Here is a 22,671-nt window from a genome sequence, read left to right as displayed (position 1 = left end):
GCAACCCACACGATCACGGCGGTTACGTCAAAAGCGGTCCAACACGGCGCGCGCCACTCAGTCGCTGACGTCACGAAGGCTTCGGCTGATACCACGACGCCGGGATACCCATAACTACTCCCGCGTAGATGGCTAGTGCGTATAGACCAAATGGCCAGACTCAGATCAAATACCAAGATCTCGTTAAGCGTGTTAAGTATCCGCGAACGCCGACCAGGGCCAGGCCCACCTCTCACCTAGGCGGTCTCAACCTGCACTGTCGCTCCGCCACAAAGATCCACTTGCGGGTACTCCTACGAGCCGACCCGACTTTAGTCATCACATGTGTCATGTATATAGTATATAAGTATATACCCGTGATCACCGCCCAGGTGATCACGGCCCGATAGTATAGCACAGCAAACGGACAAGAATGTAAGGCCACTGATGGGAAAACTAGCATCCTATACTAAGCATGTAGGATTGCAGGTAAAGGTAACAACAGTAGTAGCAAGGATAGGCTATGCATCAGGTTAGGATATCGAAAAGCAGTAACATGCTACACTACTCTAATGCAAGCAGTATAGAGAAGAGTAGGCGATATCTGGTGATCAAGGGGGGGGCTTGCCTGGTTGCTCTGGCAAGTAGGAGGGGTCGTCGACTCCGTAGTCGAACTCGGCAGCAGCAGTGTCGGTCTCGTAGTCTACCGGAGAGAAGAGGGGGGAAGAAACAGTAAATACAATGCAAACATAAGCATGACGATGCGTGACATGACAATGAGCGGTGCTAGGTGTGTCCTAACGCGACAGTAGGGGGTAACGGTGAAGGGGGGAACATCCGGGAGGTATTCCCGATGTTTCGCGTTTTCGGACAGACGGACCGGAGGGGGAAAGTTGCTAGTTCGATAGGTTAGGGAGGTGTGGTGGATGAACGGACTGCGTATTTGGATTCGTCTCGTCGTTCTGAGCAACTTTCATATAGAAAACATTTTCATCCGAGTTACGGTTTAAAAGATATGAATTTTCAAAGTTTATTTGAATTTCTGGAATTATTTATATTCAGCAAAAATGAATTATGACGTCAGCATGATGTAATGCTGACGTCAGCAGGTCAACAGGTCGGCTGACCAGTCAAACCAGACAGGTGGGTCCAGTGGGACCCACATGTCAGTCTCTGTTATTCTAATATCTATTTAAACTAATCTAACAGTATAATTAGAGGGGTGGGCCCCATATGTCAGTGAGTGTTTAGTTAAACTAATTATTTTTATTTATAAAACATTTTCTTTTTCTTTTCTTTTTTTATATTTTTGCGGCGGGGCCCGCATGTCAGTGACTGGGCCTGCCCAGTCAGCAGTTGACTGGGTCAACCCAGTCAACTGGGGCCCGTGGGGGCCACTGGCAGGGGCACTGGGGTGGCCCCAGGCCAGCCACGTCGGCGGCCGGCGCCGGAGCGGCTCCGGCGAGCCAAACGCGGCGGCGCGGCTCGGGAGGGGGTGCGGGTTTGCGCTACGGTGGGTTTGCGGGGGCGTGGCTGGGCGCGTTCGACGCGGCTCGGCGTCGCGCGTCCAACTGCGGTGGTCGGAGGGGCTGGAACGGCCGGGGGCGAGCGCTACGAGCTCGCCGGCGGCGAGGTGCTACGGGTGCCCGACGGAAACGCGGCTACGGCGGGCTAACGAGCAAGCGGAGGGGCTGGGGGGCATCTACGTACGGCGGGGAGTGCAACGGGCTTGACCCCATGACCATTTGGTCACCGGAGACCCGCCGGCGGCGAGCTCCGCGGCGCGGCGTTCGGGCGCGCGTGGGGGAGCAGCTACGGAGCGCGGGCGAGCTAACGGAGAGGGAGAGGAGAAGGAGAGGCTCACTGCGAGGCTGTAGGGGGACGGCAGCGCGCTCGGGGAGGCTCGAGGCGGCGAAACGGGGCGGCGATCGTCGGCGGCCGAAGGTTGAAGACGAGCTCGTTGCGGCCGGTGCAGTGGCTCCAAGCTCCAACGGAGAGGCGGAGGTGACGTAGTCGAGGGCGGCGACGGCGTACGACACGGCGAGGTGGCGATTGGGGCACGGTGGCCGCGAGTTCGACGGTGAACGGCGGCGAGCGCGCTCGGGCAGAGGGGAACGAAGGGGAGAGGGAGGTGGATCTGGCGGGGGGGAGGCGTAGAGGCCGAGGGACGAGCGGGGGCGAGTGGGAGAGAGGCCCGAGGAGGCGGGGGAGCTGGCGCCCTTATCCTCCCCGTCGCCGGCGAGGGGGTGCGGCGGGGACGGCCATTGTTCGACCCCGGTCGGGGGAACAGGGAAGGGGACGCGGGGGAGAGTGGGCTGGGCCGGGGGTCGGGGGGGTGGCGGCCCAGTTTGGGCCGGGGGTTCGGTCCAGATGGGCCACGGGTCCAGTGGGGGGGAAGGGCTTCTCCTTTTTCTTTTTCTGCTCTGTTTGTTCTGTTTTCTGTTTTCTTTTTATTTGTTTATTTTCTTTTCTGTTTTATTTCATTTAAAAGTATTTAGGTGTTTTATAAAAATGTGTTTTCTCCACCATAATTACCAGTGTATTATTTAGCACCCACCGAACATTTTTGTTTAAATTTTTGAAAACTTTTATTTTCCACTTTTAAATTTAATTGAAGTTTGAACTAGGAGTTTGAAAAGGGTGTGATTCAAATGTGATCAAGCCCTGTTTAGCAACATGATTAGCTTAATCACAGGGAGTTACTGTAGCATGATTCTCGGGGTGTTACACCTTCTCCCTCCTCCTTCCTTTCCCCTTCGGTAAACATGGTAAGGGGGGCGAATTGGACTAAGGCCCCAAGTAGGATTCCTCCAACTTGGGGCGCCCAAGGCTGTTTCCCTCCCCCTCACCTATATATACGTGGGGAGGGGGCGCCTAGAACACACACCAACAATTGTTAGCCGTGTGCGGCGCCCCCTCCATAGTTTACGTCTCTGGTCATATTTGTCGTAGTTCTTAATTAGGCGAAGCCCTGCGCGGATCACTTCACCATCACCGTCACCACGCCGTCGTGCTGACGGAATTCATCTGCTTCCTCGACACTTTGCCGGATCAAGAGTTCAAGGGACGTCATCGAGCTGAACGTGTGCAGAACTCGGAGGTGCCGTACATTTGGTACTTGATCGGTTGGAATGAGAAGAAGTTCGACTACATCAACCACGTTTTCAAACGCTTCCGCTTTCGCTCTACGAGGGTACATGGACACACTCTCCCCCTCTCGTTGCTATGCATCTCCTAGATAGATATTGCGTGAGCATAGGAAATTTTTTTAAAATGCATGCTACGTTTCCCAACACATGTGTGCTAATACCGAAGTACAATTTCATACCAACTTGGAATCTGTATACTTTGGCAAATTCTCTCCAAGTTGGTCCAGTGAAAATATTTTCCCTTCAAAGTTTTGGAGACAACAATAGAAAAGAAAGCCTTGCATTGTTTAAGCTGAGGCTTAGCAGAGGAGTGTTGAAATGAATAAACACCCAGCCTCATCAGGACTTTTTTTTTCTTGCAAAGCAGGGGATGAACGTGCACAAATGGAAGGAATTGAATAGTTAAGCTTGCAAGTTATAAATAAGTACATATACCAATTGTCTATTAAGTACATATACCAAGTCATAAATAGCAAGGTATGTATGTCTGAGAAAACTTACAAGTCCACCTTTAACATGTAACTAGGCTCTTTGATATTTTTTTGCCCTAATTTGCAAGTCCACCATTTGACCCACAACTAAGCTCGACTTTTCATTCATCTCATTTGCAAGTCCATCCTTGACTCGCAAATAGGGGAGATTTTTTTCCCAGTTGCAAGTCAACCATCGATTCGAAACGACCCGACCCTTTTTATGTCCGAGTTGCTAGTCCATAGTCGACATGCAACTGGACACTTAATACTTTTTCATCATATATTACAAAAATGTTCAGCGCATTTAAAAAAATATTCACCATGTTTGAGAAAATTCTTGTCGTATATTTAAAATGTTAATGTATAAAAAGTAGATTTATATAGGAAAAATAAAAATAAAAATAATGAAATAGGTAAAAAAGAGAAAAAAACAGGAAAGATCATAAATAACCAAAAGGTAGAGAAGTAAAGAGAAGCGGCTTGGGCCAAAATATGTACTTCAAGAACCAGGGAACGATCAATGTTGTAAAAGAGAAAACATGTGTTGTTGCAGGCCGAAAAAGAAGAGAAAACCACAAAGCCCAACCAATCTAGAAAATTTGTAGACAACACAACCAGCCCGATTATTAGTATGACAAAAGCTCGATGGGGACCTCCTTTTCTGCGACTCGCGTGGCATGAAGACGCGGAACACGCACCTTCCACTCCCCCGCGCATGCCCGTTTGGGCCAACGAAATCGTCGAATTTCATGTAGAAAGAAAAGGAACCACTTCTATTCTCTTAGCACATGTACCCCTGTTTGTTCATTTCATAACTCTTTTTTTATGATTTTATTTTTTCTCCTGTAAAATAATTTGGGATTCCAAAAAGTTACATTTAAAAAAAATGTAAATTTTGAAAAATGGTCAACAAATAATATAATGTTCATGAATTCATAAAAATGTTCGGGAAATCATTAAATCTTTGCAGATTCCAAATATGTTAGCATATTAAAATAATATTTCTGTTTTCCAGAAAAATATTTGTGACTTTGTAAAAAATGTTTACAAAATTCAAAAAATGATTGCGAATTTAAAAAAATTCCCAAATTTGAAAAAAAATCACTAGTTCATTTTTTCAGAAAATGAGCATGCATTTTAAAAATGATTATCAAATCCAAAAAAATCATCAATTTCAGTTTTTTTGCAAAAGTTTGGAAAATTATCGCTGATTAAAAAAATGTTCATTAATTTTTAAAACATTTACACACTTTAATAAATGTTTGGCAATTCAAAAATGTTCATGGATTTGAAAAAATTTCAGAATCAAAAAAATTGTGAGTCTGATAAATGTTCATGAATTTGAAAGAATTTTGTAAAATAAAAAAATAAAATTAAAATAAACTTAAAAAGAGAAAGGAAAAAAAGAAATTAAAAAAATCAAAATAATAAAGAAAGAAAAGAGAGAAAAAGGAAAATGAAAAACCGGTTCAGGGAAGGTTCCCAAAACTGTTGGGGAAGAAATCCGAAAACGGGTTGGTCTGTATGGAGCACTACGTGCACGAGGGGGTATGCGCTAGGTCGATATTGAACAACCTACATGCCAAATAGGACTGACCGACTCGATGACAGCTAACACAGTCGTTAATTCTAACCGATAAAGAACAAAAGAGGGAATGTTGGGGACGGTGGAAAAATGAAAAAGAAGATGATGTCCACTTAGATATGACATAATTGTGTTACATCCAGATGTGACTTAGACAAACCCACTTAAAAAATAACAAATAAACAAGGATGTAGTGAACATAAGCTTATGTAGTGAACATAAGCTAAACATCATATAAGTAGTCCTTACAAGTTCATCGGCTACTAGCTAGGACCTGAAGATTCTACCTTGATCCTGCTGTCGGAGTAACACAAAATAGGTGCCCGAACTGATTAACGTAAACGAGCGGCCTTCGAGAGGCGTGACACGTATCTTGGTTGGGTGTGTTTCTTCTTGCTTGACTCGTATGGACACATTGTTGAATTCGCTGCCGCACGGCTTGCCGGCCTCCGCATGGTAGTACGTGACCATCCTGCCATGCATCCACAGATAGCCGCCGCCTCCAAGCGTCGGGCCGTGGACCAACGAATCCGCCGACGGCGCGAACTGCGTGATGGTCGTCATGCCAGGCCTACAGGTCTTCCACTCAGCTGGGCCATCGTAGTCGATCATCGGCTTCAGCTCACACATCTCCGGAAACGCCCGAGCGCGATCCTCCATGCTTGGCTCCGGCGGCGGCGGCACGCCGGATGCCCCCGCGGGAGCGGAGATCTGATTAAATCACAAATCAAGTTAGCCCGGATTTGATTTCGTAACGGGTTCTTTTAAACAGGTCTACCTAGCCAAGCACGTAGAGTTTGAGATTTCTGGGATCGAGACCTCGATTATTTTGTAGGGGATGAAATGGCATCCGGCTGCCAAGTCTAGAGACGGGACCGCCGTGCAGGGTCCGATCGCCTCCTTGGCGGGGTCCTGCAGCGCGCGCGCGGCGCCGGCTTCGGTCTCGAAGACGACCACCGCCCTCATCAGGAGGATGCAGATCGCGACTGCCTCGACGCCGTCGAACGCGGCGCGCACGTCCTCTGGGCCTTTCAACGAGCGGAGTTGGACCTGGACGAGGCGGCGGTGGAAGTCGGAGGTGTCCCCGGACCCGGAGAGCTGGTTCGCGACCGGGGCGAGGAGGCTCCGTACCACGCTTGTCGTGGCGGCGTCGTCGCCGTAGACGCGGCGAAGCATTATCACGTCCCTTCGTACCGGGACCTGCATGCTAATCAGGTTAATTTTGCTGTTTGATTGTTGCTGATCTGAATCTAAGAACTAAGATCTGGGTGCTTCTCCTCTGATCTGAAATACGGAGTATATATGTAGGGGAGTTTCCTTTCTTTTTTCCGGAAAAATCAGTAGGGGAGTTGTGGTCGGGTCCAACTTTCTACCGGTTTCGGATCCAATTAAGATTAACAGACTCGAGAGATTATATAGCTAGCCAAACAGACAAAAGCTATGAGCATAGGTCGCCCACTAGCGAGTTAGGGCCAGTTCTTTTGATGGCTTCTAGAATAAGCTGCAATAAGCTGCCCCTACCTAGCTTATTCTAGAACCCTAACCAAATTTATTTTTTTAGAAGCCTAGTAGTTAAGACTTGACTAGTAGGCTTCTAAAAAATAAAATTAGTTGGGCTTCTAGAATAAGCCGGGTAGGGGGTAGCTTATTCTGGAAGCCCAAAAAAGCTAGCAAAAAAACTGGCCCTTAGCGCGTAGTCCGCAGCTTTTTGGGCCCGCCCATATAGGATTCCTCCCCACCGATTTTAGGAAGGTTCTAGAACCTTCTCAGAACCTTTTTTCTTGTTTATTTTTTCTGTTTTTTATTTTGTATTTCCTTTTTCTTTTTACTTTTTTTGATTAACTTTTTATTTTCATTAATGTTCTGTTTTTCTTTTTCCCCTTATTTTCACATTTTCTAAAAATATTCGGCCACGTATCAAATTTGCGAACAATTTTTCTTAAATTGTGAATATTTTTCAAAATTATGAACATTTTTCATATTGCCGAACATTTTTTATAAATTCATGAACATTGTTTTGAAAAAGTGCACATTTTTTTGAAATCGTGAACATTTTTTATACCGGCTACTACCCAAACAACTAGTTAGGTCCAATTTTTATACCGGCCTTGCATCCAATTAAGACTTAACAAACCGAGAGATTATAGCTAGCCAATACGACAAAAGGATACCGTGCCTACGCATTACAAAAAGTGTGCCTAAGACATATCTTGTTATTGCACATCTAAGTGACTCAATCAAGCATAAAATGAAAAGGAAAAAAATTATTCACATGAATTTCCACGTAAGATTTATGACACAAGACTTTAGCAATACTTATGGCACATCTAAGTGTGCTTTAGCAAAACTGGAAAAAAATGTGTGTATGATGACTCATATGATGATCCAGGTTCAGTCAGGGCATCTCATACAGTTTATTTGTTAGCTTGTTGGTAAAACAGTTTGTCTAATTCACATCTAGTTGTTTTTTAAGGATGTCACATCTAAACTCCCACAAATCTATAATGCATCAACAAGAAAAAAAATTAGGACAAAAAAATAGACCACAAACAGAGTGGACATCAGTTTAGATGTGACATAACTATGTCGCATCTAGATGTGTCCTAGACAGACCCTTGGTAAAATATTCCATGTCATCAACCAACACCTTAACATACAATTACTCCAATATAGATTGTATCTAGTTTGGCCAATAAGATGTGAGATAAATAAGGTGCTCTCTCATTCTACATTGGAGCTTGCGCAAGGGGTGTTGGTTCATGTACATACAACCTTACTCTCTTTCCTCAGTTATTGTATGACACATCATCAAAAATCCTATGTGGCAAAGTCTACCAACAACTATCATACAACCATTGAAGATGCCCTTACTGGGAGGAGCACCACATATTATCATCGAAACAAAGTACTACTCGCATCCCCTAGAGAGATAGATCGATAGAAAAAGACCATCGCTCGTCCTCGACCGCCACTCACAAGGTAGACATTCGATAATAAATCATGCTTCAGCTTTATCGCATAACTAGAGACTATACATGCATGCTTCAGGAATCACAAACCATAACATCAATATTCTTACTAAACCACCATCATTCACTAGTACCTCCACATATTACCATCTTAATATCACAAAACTATTACATGGAATCAAACATATCATATGCAATGATCTACATGAAAGTTTTTATTATATCACTCTTGAATACCTATCCTTTATGGACTAGTCTTATAACCCGTGCAAATTGCCATTACTATTTATTAGAATCTTAAATATATTTAAGTGAAGCATGAGAGTGCAATTATTTCTACAAAATATAACCACCGCCATGCACTAAAAGATATAAGTGAAGCACTAGAGCAACTGCCTAACTCAAAAGATATAAGTGAAGCACATATAGTATTCTAACAAATCGCAAATAAATGTGTGTCCCCTCTCAAAAGGTGTGTCCATCAAACAATGATATGATTGTGGCAAACTAAAAAGTAAAAAAAGAGAGCAAACACTACTATGGCAAAAGACGCTCTAAGTAAAACTCATATTATGTGATGAATAAAAGTATAGCTTCAAATAACATACCGATAGATTGTAGATGAAAGAGGGGATGCCTTCCGGGGCATCCCCAAGCTTAGATGCTTGGGTCTTCCTTGAATATTATCTTGGGGTCATGTGCATCCCCAAGCTTAGGGTCTTGCCTCTCCTTATTCCTTCATCCATCATTGTCTCACCCGAAACTTGAAAACTTCAGCACGCAAAACTCAACAGAAACTTCATGAGATCCGTTAGTATAATAAATAAATCATAAACTCTAGGTACTATTATGAACCCATTCTTATTTTATTATTGCATAATACCTACTATATTCTAACTTCCCCATCACTTATACCCCTCGATATAATCCATAAGATCACTAAAACAAGCAAACTATGCAACGAAACCATAATCTATCTAAAACAGAATAGTCTATAATGATATGGAAAAAATACCATACTTCTATGCCTCCAAAAATTCTGGAATATTAGGACAATGTGAGCAACTTGTATATCAATCATGTATTCATGTGTAAAAAATTCATATCAAAAGCACGTTCCAGTGATTTTTCATAATTCCTGGAGTGAGTGCAAAAGTTTCTGTTTTTTCATAGAAACAAGTCAACTATCAACCAAATTATCCCAAAGGCTTTACTTGGCACAAACACTAATTACAACATAAAAACACAACTGTAACAGTAGAAATAATTGTGTCAACACACCAAAACAAAAAATTAAAAGGAAAATTAAGATAACTATTGGGTCGCTTCCCAACAAGCGTTATTGTTTTACGCCTGAGGGTGTCCCGAAGGGGTCCTCGAGCTACCGGTCTATCTTTATGGGCCGGACTGGTGGGCCGCTTGGGACTCGTCAATGGAAGGCCAGACTACAAGCAACCCCGTGCTCCAGAAGGAAACCTCCGAAGACTTGACGTATCCTCCAAGTCTAGTTTGTGTAATCCCATGTTTATCCTTTGATGGTGTAACCCTAGGCACCCCTGGTATCTATATAAACCAGAGAGTTTAGCCCGTAGAGCGAGGGAGAAAAACCATCACGACCATCCCATCTAGGGTTTAGTTCATATAATCTCATGGTAGATCAACTCTGTAATCATCATACACATTCAGCAATACAATCAAGCAGGATGGAGGGTTTTACCTCCTCGAGAGGGCCCGAACCTGGGTAAACACTGTCTCTACGTTCCTTGTTACCCACCGATCCAAGATCCACAACTCGGGACCCCCTACCCAAGATCTGCCGGTTTTAACACCGACATTGGTGCTTTCATTGAGAGTTCAGTTGGATGATCGTCAAGGATCAATGGCTCGCCTAGTCGTCAACAACAGTGATGTCTACTATGCAACTTTATTCTGGTAGACACGTGTTGGGCCTCCAAGCACAGAGTTTTGTAGGACAGTAGCAATTTTCCCTCAAGTGGATGACCTAAGGTTTATCAATCCGTGGGAGGTGTAGGATGAAGATGGTCTCTCTCAAACGACCCTACAATCAAATACAAGAAATCTCTTGTGTCCCCAACACACCCAATACAATGGCAATTTGTATAGGTGCACTAGTTCGGCGAAGAGATGGTGATACAAGTGTAATATGGATGGTAAAAATATATTCTTATAATCTGAATAAATAAAAACAGCAAGGCAGCAAATAGTAAACGGGCATAAAAACGGTATTGCCATGCTTGAAAATGAGGCCTAGGGTCCGTACTTTCGCTAGTGCAATCTCTCAACAGTGCTAATATAATTGGATCATATAACCACCCCTCAAAGTGCGATGAAGAATCACTCCAAACTTCCTATCTAGCGGAGAACATAAGAAGAAATCGTTTGCAGGGTACGAAACCACCTCGAAGCTATTCTTTCCGATCGATCTATCCAAGAGTTCATACTAAAATAACACCAAATAATTTCAGATTCAAAATACTCAATCCAACACAAGGAACTTCAAAGAGTGCCCCAAGATTTCTACCGGAGAAACAAAAGAGGACAACGTGCATCAACCCCTATGCATAGATTACCCCAATGTCACCATGGGAATCCGCAAGTTGAGTGCCAAAACACATATCAAGTGAATCAATATGATACCCCCATTGTCACCACGAGTATTCATATGCAAGACATATATCAAGTGCTCTCAAATCCATAAAAGTATTCAACCCGGTACCAACGAAATATCCAAGGGAAAAAATCAATTCATCACAACAAGATAGAGAGGGGAAAACACCATATGATCCGACTATATTAACAAAGCCCGCGATACATCAAGATCGTGACATTCAAGAACACGAGAGAGAGAGAGAGAGAGATTAAGAACATAGCTACAGGTACAAACCCTTAGCCCCGAGGGTGGACTACTCCATCTTCATCGTGGTGGCCGCCGGGATGATGAAGATGGCCACTGGAGATGATTCCCCCTCCGGCAGGGTGCCGGAACGGGGTCTAGATTGGTTTTCGGTGGCTGCAGAGCCTTGCAGCGGCGGAACTTCTGATCTAGGTTAACCCCGAGGTTTTTTTTGGAATATTTGGGATTTTATAGGGCAAAGAGGGGTGCGGGTGGCCACCGAGGTGGGCACAACCCACCTGGGCGCGCCTGGGCCCCCAGGGGCGCCCTGGTGGGTTGTGCCCCCCACGGGGCATCCCCCCAGGTGATTCTCTGGCCCATCGAGAGTCTTCTGGTACATAAAAAATCCTCAAAAAGTTTCGCGGTGCTTGGACTCCATTTGATATTGATTTCCCGTGATGTAAAAAACAAGCAAAAAATAGCAACTGGCACTGGGTCAATAGGTTAGTCCCAGAAAATGATATAAAGTTGCTATAAAATTATTGTAAAACATCCAAGAATGATAATAAAACAGCATGAATTCTTCATAAATTATAGATACGTTGGAGATGTATCAGCATCCCCAAGCTTAATTCCTACTCGTCCTCGAGTATGTAAATGATAAAAGAAATAATTTATGAAGTGTGAATTCTAGCAAGGTGCACAAGTTTGATCAATGATAATTTCAATCACTTTTCCTAGCATCATAACAACAACTCTTTCTTATAAAATTTCTCATGTTTAAAGTAGCAACCAATTCACATGTTAAGGTTCAAACAAAGAATTCTCTTGAAACTCAACAACCTATGTTCTCAGTCACCAAGCAATTGCAATTCAACTTATTCAACAGAGTTTAAGTAAGAGCTCCACATACTCAACCATCATATAGTCTTCTATGATTGCTAACACTCACCGCATACACATGAGCAAAACGTTTCAACCAGACACATAGAAAGATAGGGGCTTATTGTTTTGCCTCCCAGCGCATTCACCTTAAGGGTGATGTCAACAATAATAACTCATGCTACCCATATCCAACTGGAAATATGTGCCTAGATCTTTCCTCACCACATGATGCTTGCCAAAAGAGATAAAATAAAAAGGAATAGAGAGAAAAACTTTGACTCTTGCATAAAAGTAAATACATAAAAGTAAAAGATAGGCCCTTCGCAGAGGGAAGCAGAGGTTGCCATGCGCTTATTTGTTTGTATGCTCAACCCCTTAGTGCAAAAGAATGTCACGTTATATTGCCCCTTATGATAGCAACCTTTATTATGCAGTCTGTCGCTTTTATTCTTTGCCATCACAAGTTCGTACAACGCTCAATTTTCTCTTACACTAAATGATCTAACACTTTTAGAAGCAATTTTTATTGCCTTATTGCACCGATGACAACTTACTTGAAGGATCTTGCTCAATCCTTAGGTAGGTATGGTGGACTCTTGAAAATAAGATTTGGGTTTAAGGGTTTTTGGATGCACAAGTAGTATCTCTACTTGGTGCGGAATTTTTGGCTAGCAAAGATGGGGGGCAAGCACCACATGTTGAAGGATCTATGACAATATAACTTCTATGTGAATATGACAAACATAAACCATTACGTTGTCTTCCTTGTCGAACGTCAACAATTTTGGCATATAATATTTTGATGGGGGCTCACAATCACAAAAGATTTCCAAGATAGTGTATTTGCATGTGAAAGTTCTCTCCCTTATACTAATTATTCGTGAATTGCTTGTATGAATAATATTGTGATTGTCAAGCCTCAAAAGATTCACTTTCTAAACCCAATGTGAAGCTACCACTAGGCATGATATAATTTCAACTTCATGATATTCAATTTATTCAACAATTTACTCATATGATATAAGTGAAGCACAAGAGTAAATGACGAGCTACTCCAAAAAAGATATAAGTGAAGATCAAGCGAGTAGTTAAGTAAATGGGTAGCTATTTGAGGACTCTCTCTTATTTAAAAACTTAAAAATCTAAGTAATTTATTAAGACATCAAGCAAAAATGAAACAAAATGAAATTCCAAGAGTAGCACACATCGTGTGAAGAAGCAAAAACTTAAGGTCAACCGATACTAACCGATAATTGTTGGTGAAGAAAGGTGGGATGCCTACCGGGGCATCCCCAAGCTTAGATGCTTGAGACTTCTTGAAATATTATCTTGGGATGCCTTGGGCATCCCCAAGCTTGAGCTTTTGTGTCTCCTTAATTCCTTTTATATCACGGTTTTCCTAAATCTTAAAAACTTCATCCACACAAAACTCAACAAGAACTCGTGAGATAAGTTAGTATAAACTAATGCAAAAACCTTATAGTTCTCTACTATAGCCAATAACTAAAATTATTATTCAACATTGAATACTAAATGCCTCTGCATATTTAATACTCCTATCCTCAAATAGAATCATTAAACAAGCAAACATGCAAACAATGCAAACATAACAGCAATCTGCCAAAACAGTACAGTCTGTAAAGAATGCAAGAGTATCAATACTTTCCTAACTCAAAAAGTTATGAAAATTTACCACACTGTAGAAAATTTATGAGAGCTTATTTTGCAAAAAGTTTCAACATTTCATCACATTCTGACTTTTCTAGGGAATTTTTGCAACATCGATAAACTTTCTGTTTTGAAACAGCAACACGTAGACTTGCAAAATAAGCATGGCAAAGGCTATACTTGATATTTTTATTGAAAAGAAAGATGAAAAATATTATTCTAAATAACAGCAAGCAAATCCTAAAAAAATTAAATGACGCTCCAAGTAAAACTCATATCATGTGATGAATGAAAACATAGCTCCAAGTGAGGTTACCGATAATGTTGGAGACGAAAGAGGGGATGTCTTCCGGGGCATCCCCAAGCTTAGTTGCTTGGATCTTCCTTGAATATTACTTTGGGGTGCCTTGGGCATCCCCAATCTTAGGGTCTTGTCACTCCTTATTCTCCTCATATCGACATCTCACCCAAAACTTGAAAACTTCGATCACACAAAACTTAACGGAACTTCGTGAGATAGGTTAGTATGATAAAGAGAAAACCATTTCACTTTGGTACGTCAAAGACAATATTCATAATTGTTTCCACACAATGCCTACTGTATTATATCATTTCTACAATTTATATTGAGCAATATAAGCCATGGAAACTAGAAAACAAGCAAACTATGCATTGAAAACAAAATCTATCAAAAACAGAACAGTCTATAGTAATCTGTACTCCAACCATACTTCTGCTACTCCAAAAATCCTGAAACAATAGGAAATCCTGGGAAATTTGTCTATTAATCTCCTGCAAAAAGAATCAGCCTTTTATCACGCATCCGTTAAAAATGAGAATTGTTTTCCTGAGCATAAAAGTGTTTGTTTTTCATTAAGATCAAATCAACTATCACCGTAAGCCATCCCAAAGGTCTTACTTGGCACTTTATTGAAACAAAAGGAATAAAAAATGATTAATACAGTAGCCCAATCATGTGAGCACACAAAAACAGTAGTTAAAAGAGTTGGGTTGTCTCCCAACAAGCGCTTTTCTTTAATGCCTTTTAGCTAGGCATGATGATTTCAATGATGCTCACATAAAAGATAAGAATTGAAACATAAAGAGAGCATCATGAATCATAAGTTCCTCTCTCATAATAATTTCCAGTAGCATCATGAATAGATTCATCAATATAACCATCACATAAAGCATTCTTTTCATGACCCAAAAGCATAGAAAATTTATTACTCTCCATATAAGCAATTTTATTCTCATTCATAATAGTGAGAGTATCATAGGAAACTCGAATAATATAAATTGTTCCCACATTAAAAGAATATTATGACAATAATTATCACTACTTTTAATAACATAAGTGTCATCACAATAATCATCATACGTGGGAGGCATGCAATCATCATAGCAAATTCTCTCATCAAAACTTGGGGGACTACAAATATCATATTCATCAAATATAGCATCACCAAGCTTATGGCTTTGCATATCATTAGCATCATGGATATTCAAAGAATACATACTAACAACATTTAAATCATGCTCATCATTCAAATATTTTGTGCCAAACGGTTTATTGACTTCTTCTTCTAACAATTGAGCACAATTTTCCGATCCACCATTTTCAAGAAAAATATTATAAAGATGATCAATAATATGATGCAACCTCAATTCCATTTTTATGTAGTTTTATTTTTATAAACCAAACTGGTGATAAACAGGAAACTAAAAGATTCAATTGCAAGATCTAAAGATATACCTTCATGCACTCACCTCCCCGGCAATGGCGCCAAAAAAGAGCTTCGTTGACGGGGTGTGAGTACCGCTTACCCAACCTCCCCGGCAACGGCGCCAGAAAAGAGCTTGATGTCTACTATGCAACTTTATTCTTGTAGACACGTGTTGGGCCACCAAGCGCAGAGTTTTGTAGGACAATAGCAATTTTCCCTCAAGTGGATGACCTAAGGTTTATCAATCCGTGGGAGGTGTAGGATGAAGATGGTCTCTCTCAAATGACCCTGCAATCAAATACAAGAAATCTCTTGTGTCCCCAACACACCCAATACAATGGAAATTTGTATATGTGCACTAGTTCGGCGAAGAGATGGTGATACAAGTGTAATATGGATGGTAGAAATATATTCTTATAATCTGAATAAATAAAAACAGCAAGGTAGCAAATAGTAAACGGGCACAAAAACGGTATTGCAATGCTTGAAAATGAGGCCTAGGCTCCGTACTTTTGCTTGTGCAATCTCTCAACAGTGCTAATATAATTGGATCATATAACCACCCCTCAAAGTGCAATCAAGAATCACTCCAAAGTTCCTATCTAGCGGAGAACATAAGAAGAAATCGTTTGTAGGGTACGAAACCACCTCGAAGCTATTCTTTCCGATCGATCTATCGAAGAGTTCGTACTAAAATAACACCAAATAATTCCAGATTCAAAATACTCAATCCAACACAAGGAACCTCAAAGAGTGCCCCAAGATTTCTACCGGAGAAACAAAAGACGAGAACGTGAATCAACCCCTATACATAGATTGCCCCAATGTCACCACGGGAATCCGCAAGTTGAGTCCCAAAACACATATCAAGTGAATCAATATGATACCCCATTGTCACCATGAGTATTCATATGCAAAGACATATATCAAGTGCTCTCAAATCCATACAAGTATTCAATCCGATAGCAACGAAATTTCAAAGGGAGAAACTCAAATCATCACAACAAGATAGAGAGGGGAAAACACCATATGATCCGTCTATATTAACAAAGCACGCGATACATCAAGACCGTGACATCTCAAGAACACGAGAGAGAGAGGGGGGGATTAAACACATAGCTACTCATACAAACCCTCAGCCCCGAGGGTGGACTACTCCCTCTTCATCGTGGTGGCCATCGGGATGATGAAGATGGCCACTGGAGATGATTCCCCCCTCCGACAGGGTGCCAGAACAGGGTCTAGATTAGTTTTCGGTGGCTACAAAGCCTTGCGGCGGCGGAACTTCTGATCTAGGTTAACGCCGAGGGTCTTTGGAATATTTGGAATTTTATAGGGCAAAGAGGGGGTGCGTGAGGCCACCGAGGTGGGCACAATCCACCTGGGCGCGCCTGGGCCCCCAGGTACGCCCTGGTAGGTTTTGCCCCCTCGGGGCACCCCCAGGTGCTTCTCTGGCCCATCGGGAGTCTTCTGGTGTAGGATCGAAAGTATGTCTAGAGGGGGGTGATTAGACTACTTGACCAAATAAAAATCTAGCCTTTTCCCAATCTTAAGTCTTGGCAGATTTTAGCAACTTAGCACAAGTCAAGCAATCAACCTACACATGCGAGTCTAAGAGTATAGCAGCGGAATGTAAAAAATTTGCATATGAAGGTAAAGGGAGGAGTTTGGAGGGAGCAAACGCAATGTAGACGCGGAGATTTTTTTCGTGGTTCCGATAGGTGGTGTTATTGTACATCCATGTTGATGGAGACTTCAACCCACAAAGGGTAACGGCTGCGCGAGTCCACGGAGGGCTCCACCCACGAAGGGTCCACTAAGAATCAACCTTGTCTATCCCACCATGGCCATCGCCCACGAAGGACTTGCCTCACTAGGTTAGATCTTCACGAAGTAGGCGATCTACTTGCCCGTACAAACTCCTTGGTTCAACTCCACAATCTTGTCGGAGGCTCCCAAGTGACACCTAACCAATCTAGGAGACACCACTCTCCAAAAGGTAATAGATGGTGTGTTGATGATGAAATCCTTGCTCTTGTGCTTCAAATGATAGTATCCCCAACACTCAACTCTCTCTCATGGATTTGGATTTCGTGGAAAGATGATTTGAGTGGAAAGCAACTTGGAGAAGGCTAGAGATCAAGATTCTTGTGGTTAGATTGGAATATCTTGGTCTCAACACATGAGTAGGTGGTTCTCTCTCAGAAAATGTATGCTGAAAGTGTAGGCACGTTCTGATGGCTCTCTCCACGAATGAAGAGTGGGTGGAGGGTATATATAGTCTCCACACAAAATCTAACCGTTACACACAATTTACCAAACTCGGTGGGACCGAATCATGAAACTCGGTCAGACCGATTTAGTTCAAAATGTGAACGTTAGGCTTTTCGGTGGGACCCACATGTTGAGGGAGTCCTGGACTAAGGGGTCCTCGGGCATCCGGCCTATTATCTGTGGGCCGGACTGATGGGCTATGAAGATATGAAGGCCGAAGACTGTACCCGTGGCCGGGTTGGACTCTACTTGGCGTGGAAGGCAAGCTTGGCGACCAATTATGAAGATTCCTTCTTATGTAACCGACTCCATGTAACCCTAGATCCCCCCGGTGTCTATATAAACCTGAGGGAGTAGTCAGGATAAGCGGGTACACATTACCATAGTCATACATGCTAGACTTCTAGGGTTTAGCCATTACGATCTCGTGGTAGATCAACTCTTGTAACACTCATATTCATCAAGATCAATCAAGCAGGAAGTAGGGTATTACCTCCATAGACAGGGCCCGAACCTGGGTAAACATCGTGTCCCCCGTCTCCTGTTACCATCGATCCTAGACGCACAGTTCGGGACCCCCTACCCGAGATCCTCCGGTTTTGACACCGACATTGGTGCTTTCATTGAGAGTTACACTGTGCCGTCGACGAAATGTTTGATGGCTCGCCTTGTCCTTAAAGACGACATCACCTCTGGGGGAGTCCTGGCCCCAGGCCAGATCCTCCGGCTGGGCGGCTTCACCATGATCGCCCGTTCGGCCGTCGAGCCAATGATGACCTCTCGGGCCATCGAAAACCCCCTTCGCATCAACCCCGAACACTCCAAGCAGATGGATCCGGTAGAGTTTTCATCCTTAAATGAGCTCCTGGATCGCATCGCCGCTTTGGGAATCGCCACAGATTACGATGGATCGGGCCTAAAACCGATCAAGGAGAAATCAAAACTCCACCGGTCACCCATCAGATAGTGGTAGTCGAGGAGTAGGATGGCGAGCCTTCTTCTATGACGAAGATAGACTATATCCGGATCGCCGATCAGTAAGAACCGGATACCCACCAGCGAAAGGATGCGGCCAGCCTTCCGAACATAGAATCGGACGGCAGTCCTAAACAATCAGAAGATACTCCGGGGCCCGAACTATCGAGTCTGGAGGCTCTCCAGACTCCGGATAATCGGTCAGGTTAGGGTTCGGATTTAATTCCACCCACCCACCCGGACATAGGCGCTCTCATGAGCATAAAGCAGCAGTATCAGGAAATGGTCCACCACTTCTGGGCCAGATTCCTCCTTGTCAAGGACAAGGTAAAAGATTGCCGTGACGAGGACGCAATATCAGTGTTCTGCAAAAATTGCGCGGACGAAGGAATCCTTAACGCCATCAATCGCTGCCGCATGCTGAAATTTGCTGACTTAGCAACCATCGTACAAAAGTACTGTGCAATGGAAAGCGCCTGGAAAACTCAGGCAGCTCGTTGGGAACCACCGGCCGCTACCCGGCCCCTCATCCGAACAAAAAGGACGCACCCTCTCGGGACGTCTGACCCAACAGCAAAGAAACTAAAACCCATTATGGGGCGCGGAACCGTTCTAGAAGGATGGCTCGATGGGCCTTGCAAAATGCACACAACACCGGATAACGCTCCAACCCACAGCCTTAGACCATGTTGGATACTCCGGCAAGTGGCCAAGAGCGGTGAGGATATCCTCACCGAGAATACACCAAAACAACACCCCCAGAAAATGACAACCCCGAAGTACTGACGGTCTTGGAGACATTCACCTCAAACAATAGGCGCAAAAGGGCACTCCGCGAGCTCGCCGAAGTCTGCCAAATCACAGCAATAAACCCTTGGAATGACACGGCCATAACTTTCAACGCCGGAGACGAACCAAAATACAGGACAGTCCGAGCACCAACCGCCTTGGTCCTCAACCCAATCGTGGACGGCTTTCGGCTCACCAAGGTTCTCATGGACGGCGGCAGCGGACTAAACCTCATCTATGAAGATACTCTCCACAAAATGGAAATAGACAGGAGCCGCATCGAGAAAAGTAGTACGACCTTCCGAGGAATCATTCCCAGTCGGGAGGCGCGGTGTACGGGAAAAATCACACTTGACGTAGTATTCGGCACGCCGAAGAATTATCGGTCCGAAGAGATAACCTTCCAAGTGGCCCCTTTCAACAGCGGATATCACGCCCTCTTAGGGCGAGATGCATTTACACACTTCCAAGCTATACCTCATTACGGGTACATGAAACTCAAGATGCCCGGGCCCAATGGCATAATCACTCTCGCCAGTGATCCGGACATAGCACTCCGTGCCGAAAACAAAACCGCATCCCTAGCCCTCGAGGCATTATCTGAGGCCCTCGCGGCCGAAGAATTAACCGCACTGCGCTCCACGGTGGACAGGGACGACGTGATCCTAGACAAACGACCCAAATCCACCTCCTTCAAACCGGCAGAAGAAATAGTCAGATTCCAAGTCCACCCAACGGACCCCAAGAAGACAACATCCATTGGAGCACAACTAGACTCAACGGTCGACGCCGAGCTACGAGAGTTCCTGCGCGAGAACTGGGATATATTCGCCTGGCACCCTTCTGATATGCCAGGAATCCCACACGAATTGGCGAAACACAGCCTCAATATATTGAAGGGATATAAATCGGTCAAGCAAACACTGCGGCGTTTTTCCGAACCTAAACGTCAAGCTACGGGGGAGGAGCTAGCCAAGCTAATGGAAGCCGGATTCATTAGAGAAATAAAACACCTGGACTGGCTAGCAAACCTGGTGATGGTGCCAAAGAAGGATAAATCCTGGCGGATGTGCGTCGATTTTAAAGACCTCAACAAGGCCTACCCTAAGGATCCCTTCCCCTTACCCCGCACCGACCAGATCATTGATGATACTGCAGGACATGACTCATTATGCTTCCTCGACGCATACTCCGGACACCATCAAATCAAAATGAAGGAGTCCGATCAGGCCGCAACGGCATTCATCACCCCATACGGGCCCTTCTGCTTCAACACTATGCCCTTCGGGCTCAAAAACGCCGGCGCCACTTACCAACAATGGGGACCCCGACTCGTAAGTCGTGATCACCGAATGCACGTGTACAGTAATCCCAGAGATCAATGCTCACTGAACACACAGAAGCTGAATAACAAGAGTCTTACATCCCTACATACCGTCTTACACAAATTATGACCATTATGGTCAAGTCTTACATAGATAAAGCCATAAGGGCTGAGTACCAAATAAACTTAAGCAGCGGAAATCTTCTTCGATAAGTAGAACCCATGCCATCTGCCTCAACCCTACAAGCATTCTGATTGGGAAGCGTCCTAGCTCGCATGTTCGTCACCAAGGTACTCTTCATTATATCCTGTTCTTTCATGCCTGGCCAATAAAATAACCAGTGGCAAGCCAATGAGTAATTTGAATGTACTCGCAAGAAACCCAAGAGTGATAACAGAATAATTATGCAAGATTCCACTGCTAAATTGGCAGTTTTGCGAAAAGCTAGTTTTTCTCATGCAAGTATGATCAACATTTATCAAGGATATGAATGCGTCTGCAACAAGTATTAGGAGGTTACAGACATCAACATCGAGAAAGAGTTATGAACAACTCATGCTCAAGCTCATCGTGACTTCCTCACGAATCACGTCAACAGATTTACCAAACCGTGTTGTTTTCCAGAAACATATGGACATAGTCTAAGCAGCACCACCCAACTGTCCTTGACCATGGACATGGCTATTCGAATAGTTTTACACTCTGCAGAGGTTGCACACTTTACCCACAAGATCCGGGGAACTTTCGTGTCATCCATGACCTGCGGTACCTCAAGTACCCGGGGTAAGCACCCGATCACTATCTTTCCCTAGACGACACTAACATAGAGTCCACTCGATTGGTAGTAACCCCCGTTCCCAACATTTTACATCTTAAAATTGTGGAGCCTCGCTCCCATATTCATCACATACCACAAGCACGGGGTACCAACGGTGTGTCCGGTGCCCTGTAAAAACAGTCATGGCCACCCTACCTGGCACGACCCCGTCCCGAGAGAGCGCAACAACGACTCTCCCATCACTAGTAATGCGGGCTCCAAGCTAGTATCGGCCTAGGTAATCAATAATGCCCTTTCCCATATAAGGGTAGGGTGGTTGCGCATGTAAGGTTGGGTCAGTTGACAAATCTTAAATCTAATCCGTCTTTGTAAACAACACTTTTATCAAGCCTCGGTACACTACTTCTCCACCAAGTAGTGACCTAGTTCATCATCATCTCCCAGGGGCATCAGTGGCACCCACTGGGGCTGTTTGCAAGTATGTCAAACCACACTTGTTTCTTACCATGCATAACCCTGACCCATTTTGCGTAGCCAACTACTATAGCATATTTCTACAACCCATCAACACAACTCTAGACAAGGATAGAGTCATGAACAATGCAAGTATCAACGGGGTATGCAATGGAGGCAAGCCTAGCAAGGTTGCCACTCAAGGTATATCATGCACTCAGTGAAGCAACGGAAATGCTATTATGATGTAAAATGGTTCATCATGGTCAGAGGGTTGCTTGCCTGTTTTAACAAAGTCTTCAAGGTCTTCAAATATCTCTGATCCAACTCCAAGCATTTCCTTTACTTCGTCAACTATCGTTGAAAGCAACCATAATAAGCAACACAACAAGGCAGAAAATAAAAGTGCTCTAAAAATATTGATTTGACTTTTCTAGGACATCTCTTGTTGTATGAAAATTAACCAGAGTGGTTTCATTGGAATTTGGTCAGTGGATATTTCTAAACATTTTGATATGATGGAATCAAGGGGTTTATGGATTTGCAAGAAGTGTACAGAAACGTATTTTTGAAAAATGAGCAAAGGCACCCATTTGACAAAGGATGATTTTAGAAGCATCTAGGATTTGGTTTCACTGGATTTGGAGTTCAAACGAATATTGTATGGATTTGCACAGTTGACAATCATGAAGAAATGGTTCATTATTTTGTGGGGCACAAAAAGTATTAATAAAAATGTTCATAACCTAAATTATGAACTTAGATGTATCTAGAAATTTGAATCATGG

At 43.6% G+C, this 22,671-nt stretch overlaps 1 protein-coding gene across 1 annotated transcript; it reads right to left on the bottom strand.

The window, feature by feature from the left end:
* Positions 1–5,277: 5,277 nt before the first annotated feature.
* On the bottom strand, positions 5,278–6,560 carry LOC123048975 (uncharacterized). The gene is made up of 2 exons (XM_044471983.1): positions 6,006–6,560; positions 5,278–5,897 (listed from the first exon to the last, which is right to left on the bottom strand). Exons 1-2 carry the CDS (start codon positions 6,390–6,392, stop codon positions 5,454–5,456), a joined length of 831 nt encoding a protein of 276 aa, XP_044327918.1. The 5' UTR covers positions 6,393–6,560; the 3' UTR covers positions 5,278–5,453.
* Between the last annotated feature and the right edge of the window lie 16,111 nt (positions 6,561–22,671).

The sequence above is a fragment of the Triticum aestivum genome, chromosome 2D (assembly GCF_018294505.1).
Source record: "Triticum aestivum cultivar Chinese Spring chromosome 2D, IWGSC CS RefSeq v2.1, whole genome shotgun sequence".
Taxonomy (NCBI): domain Eukaryota; kingdom Viridiplantae; phylum Streptophyta; class Magnoliopsida; order Poales; family Poaceae; genus Triticum; species Triticum aestivum.
Note: the sequence above shows the minus strand (reverse complement) of the source record. Positions and strands in the feature narration are given on the sequence as shown.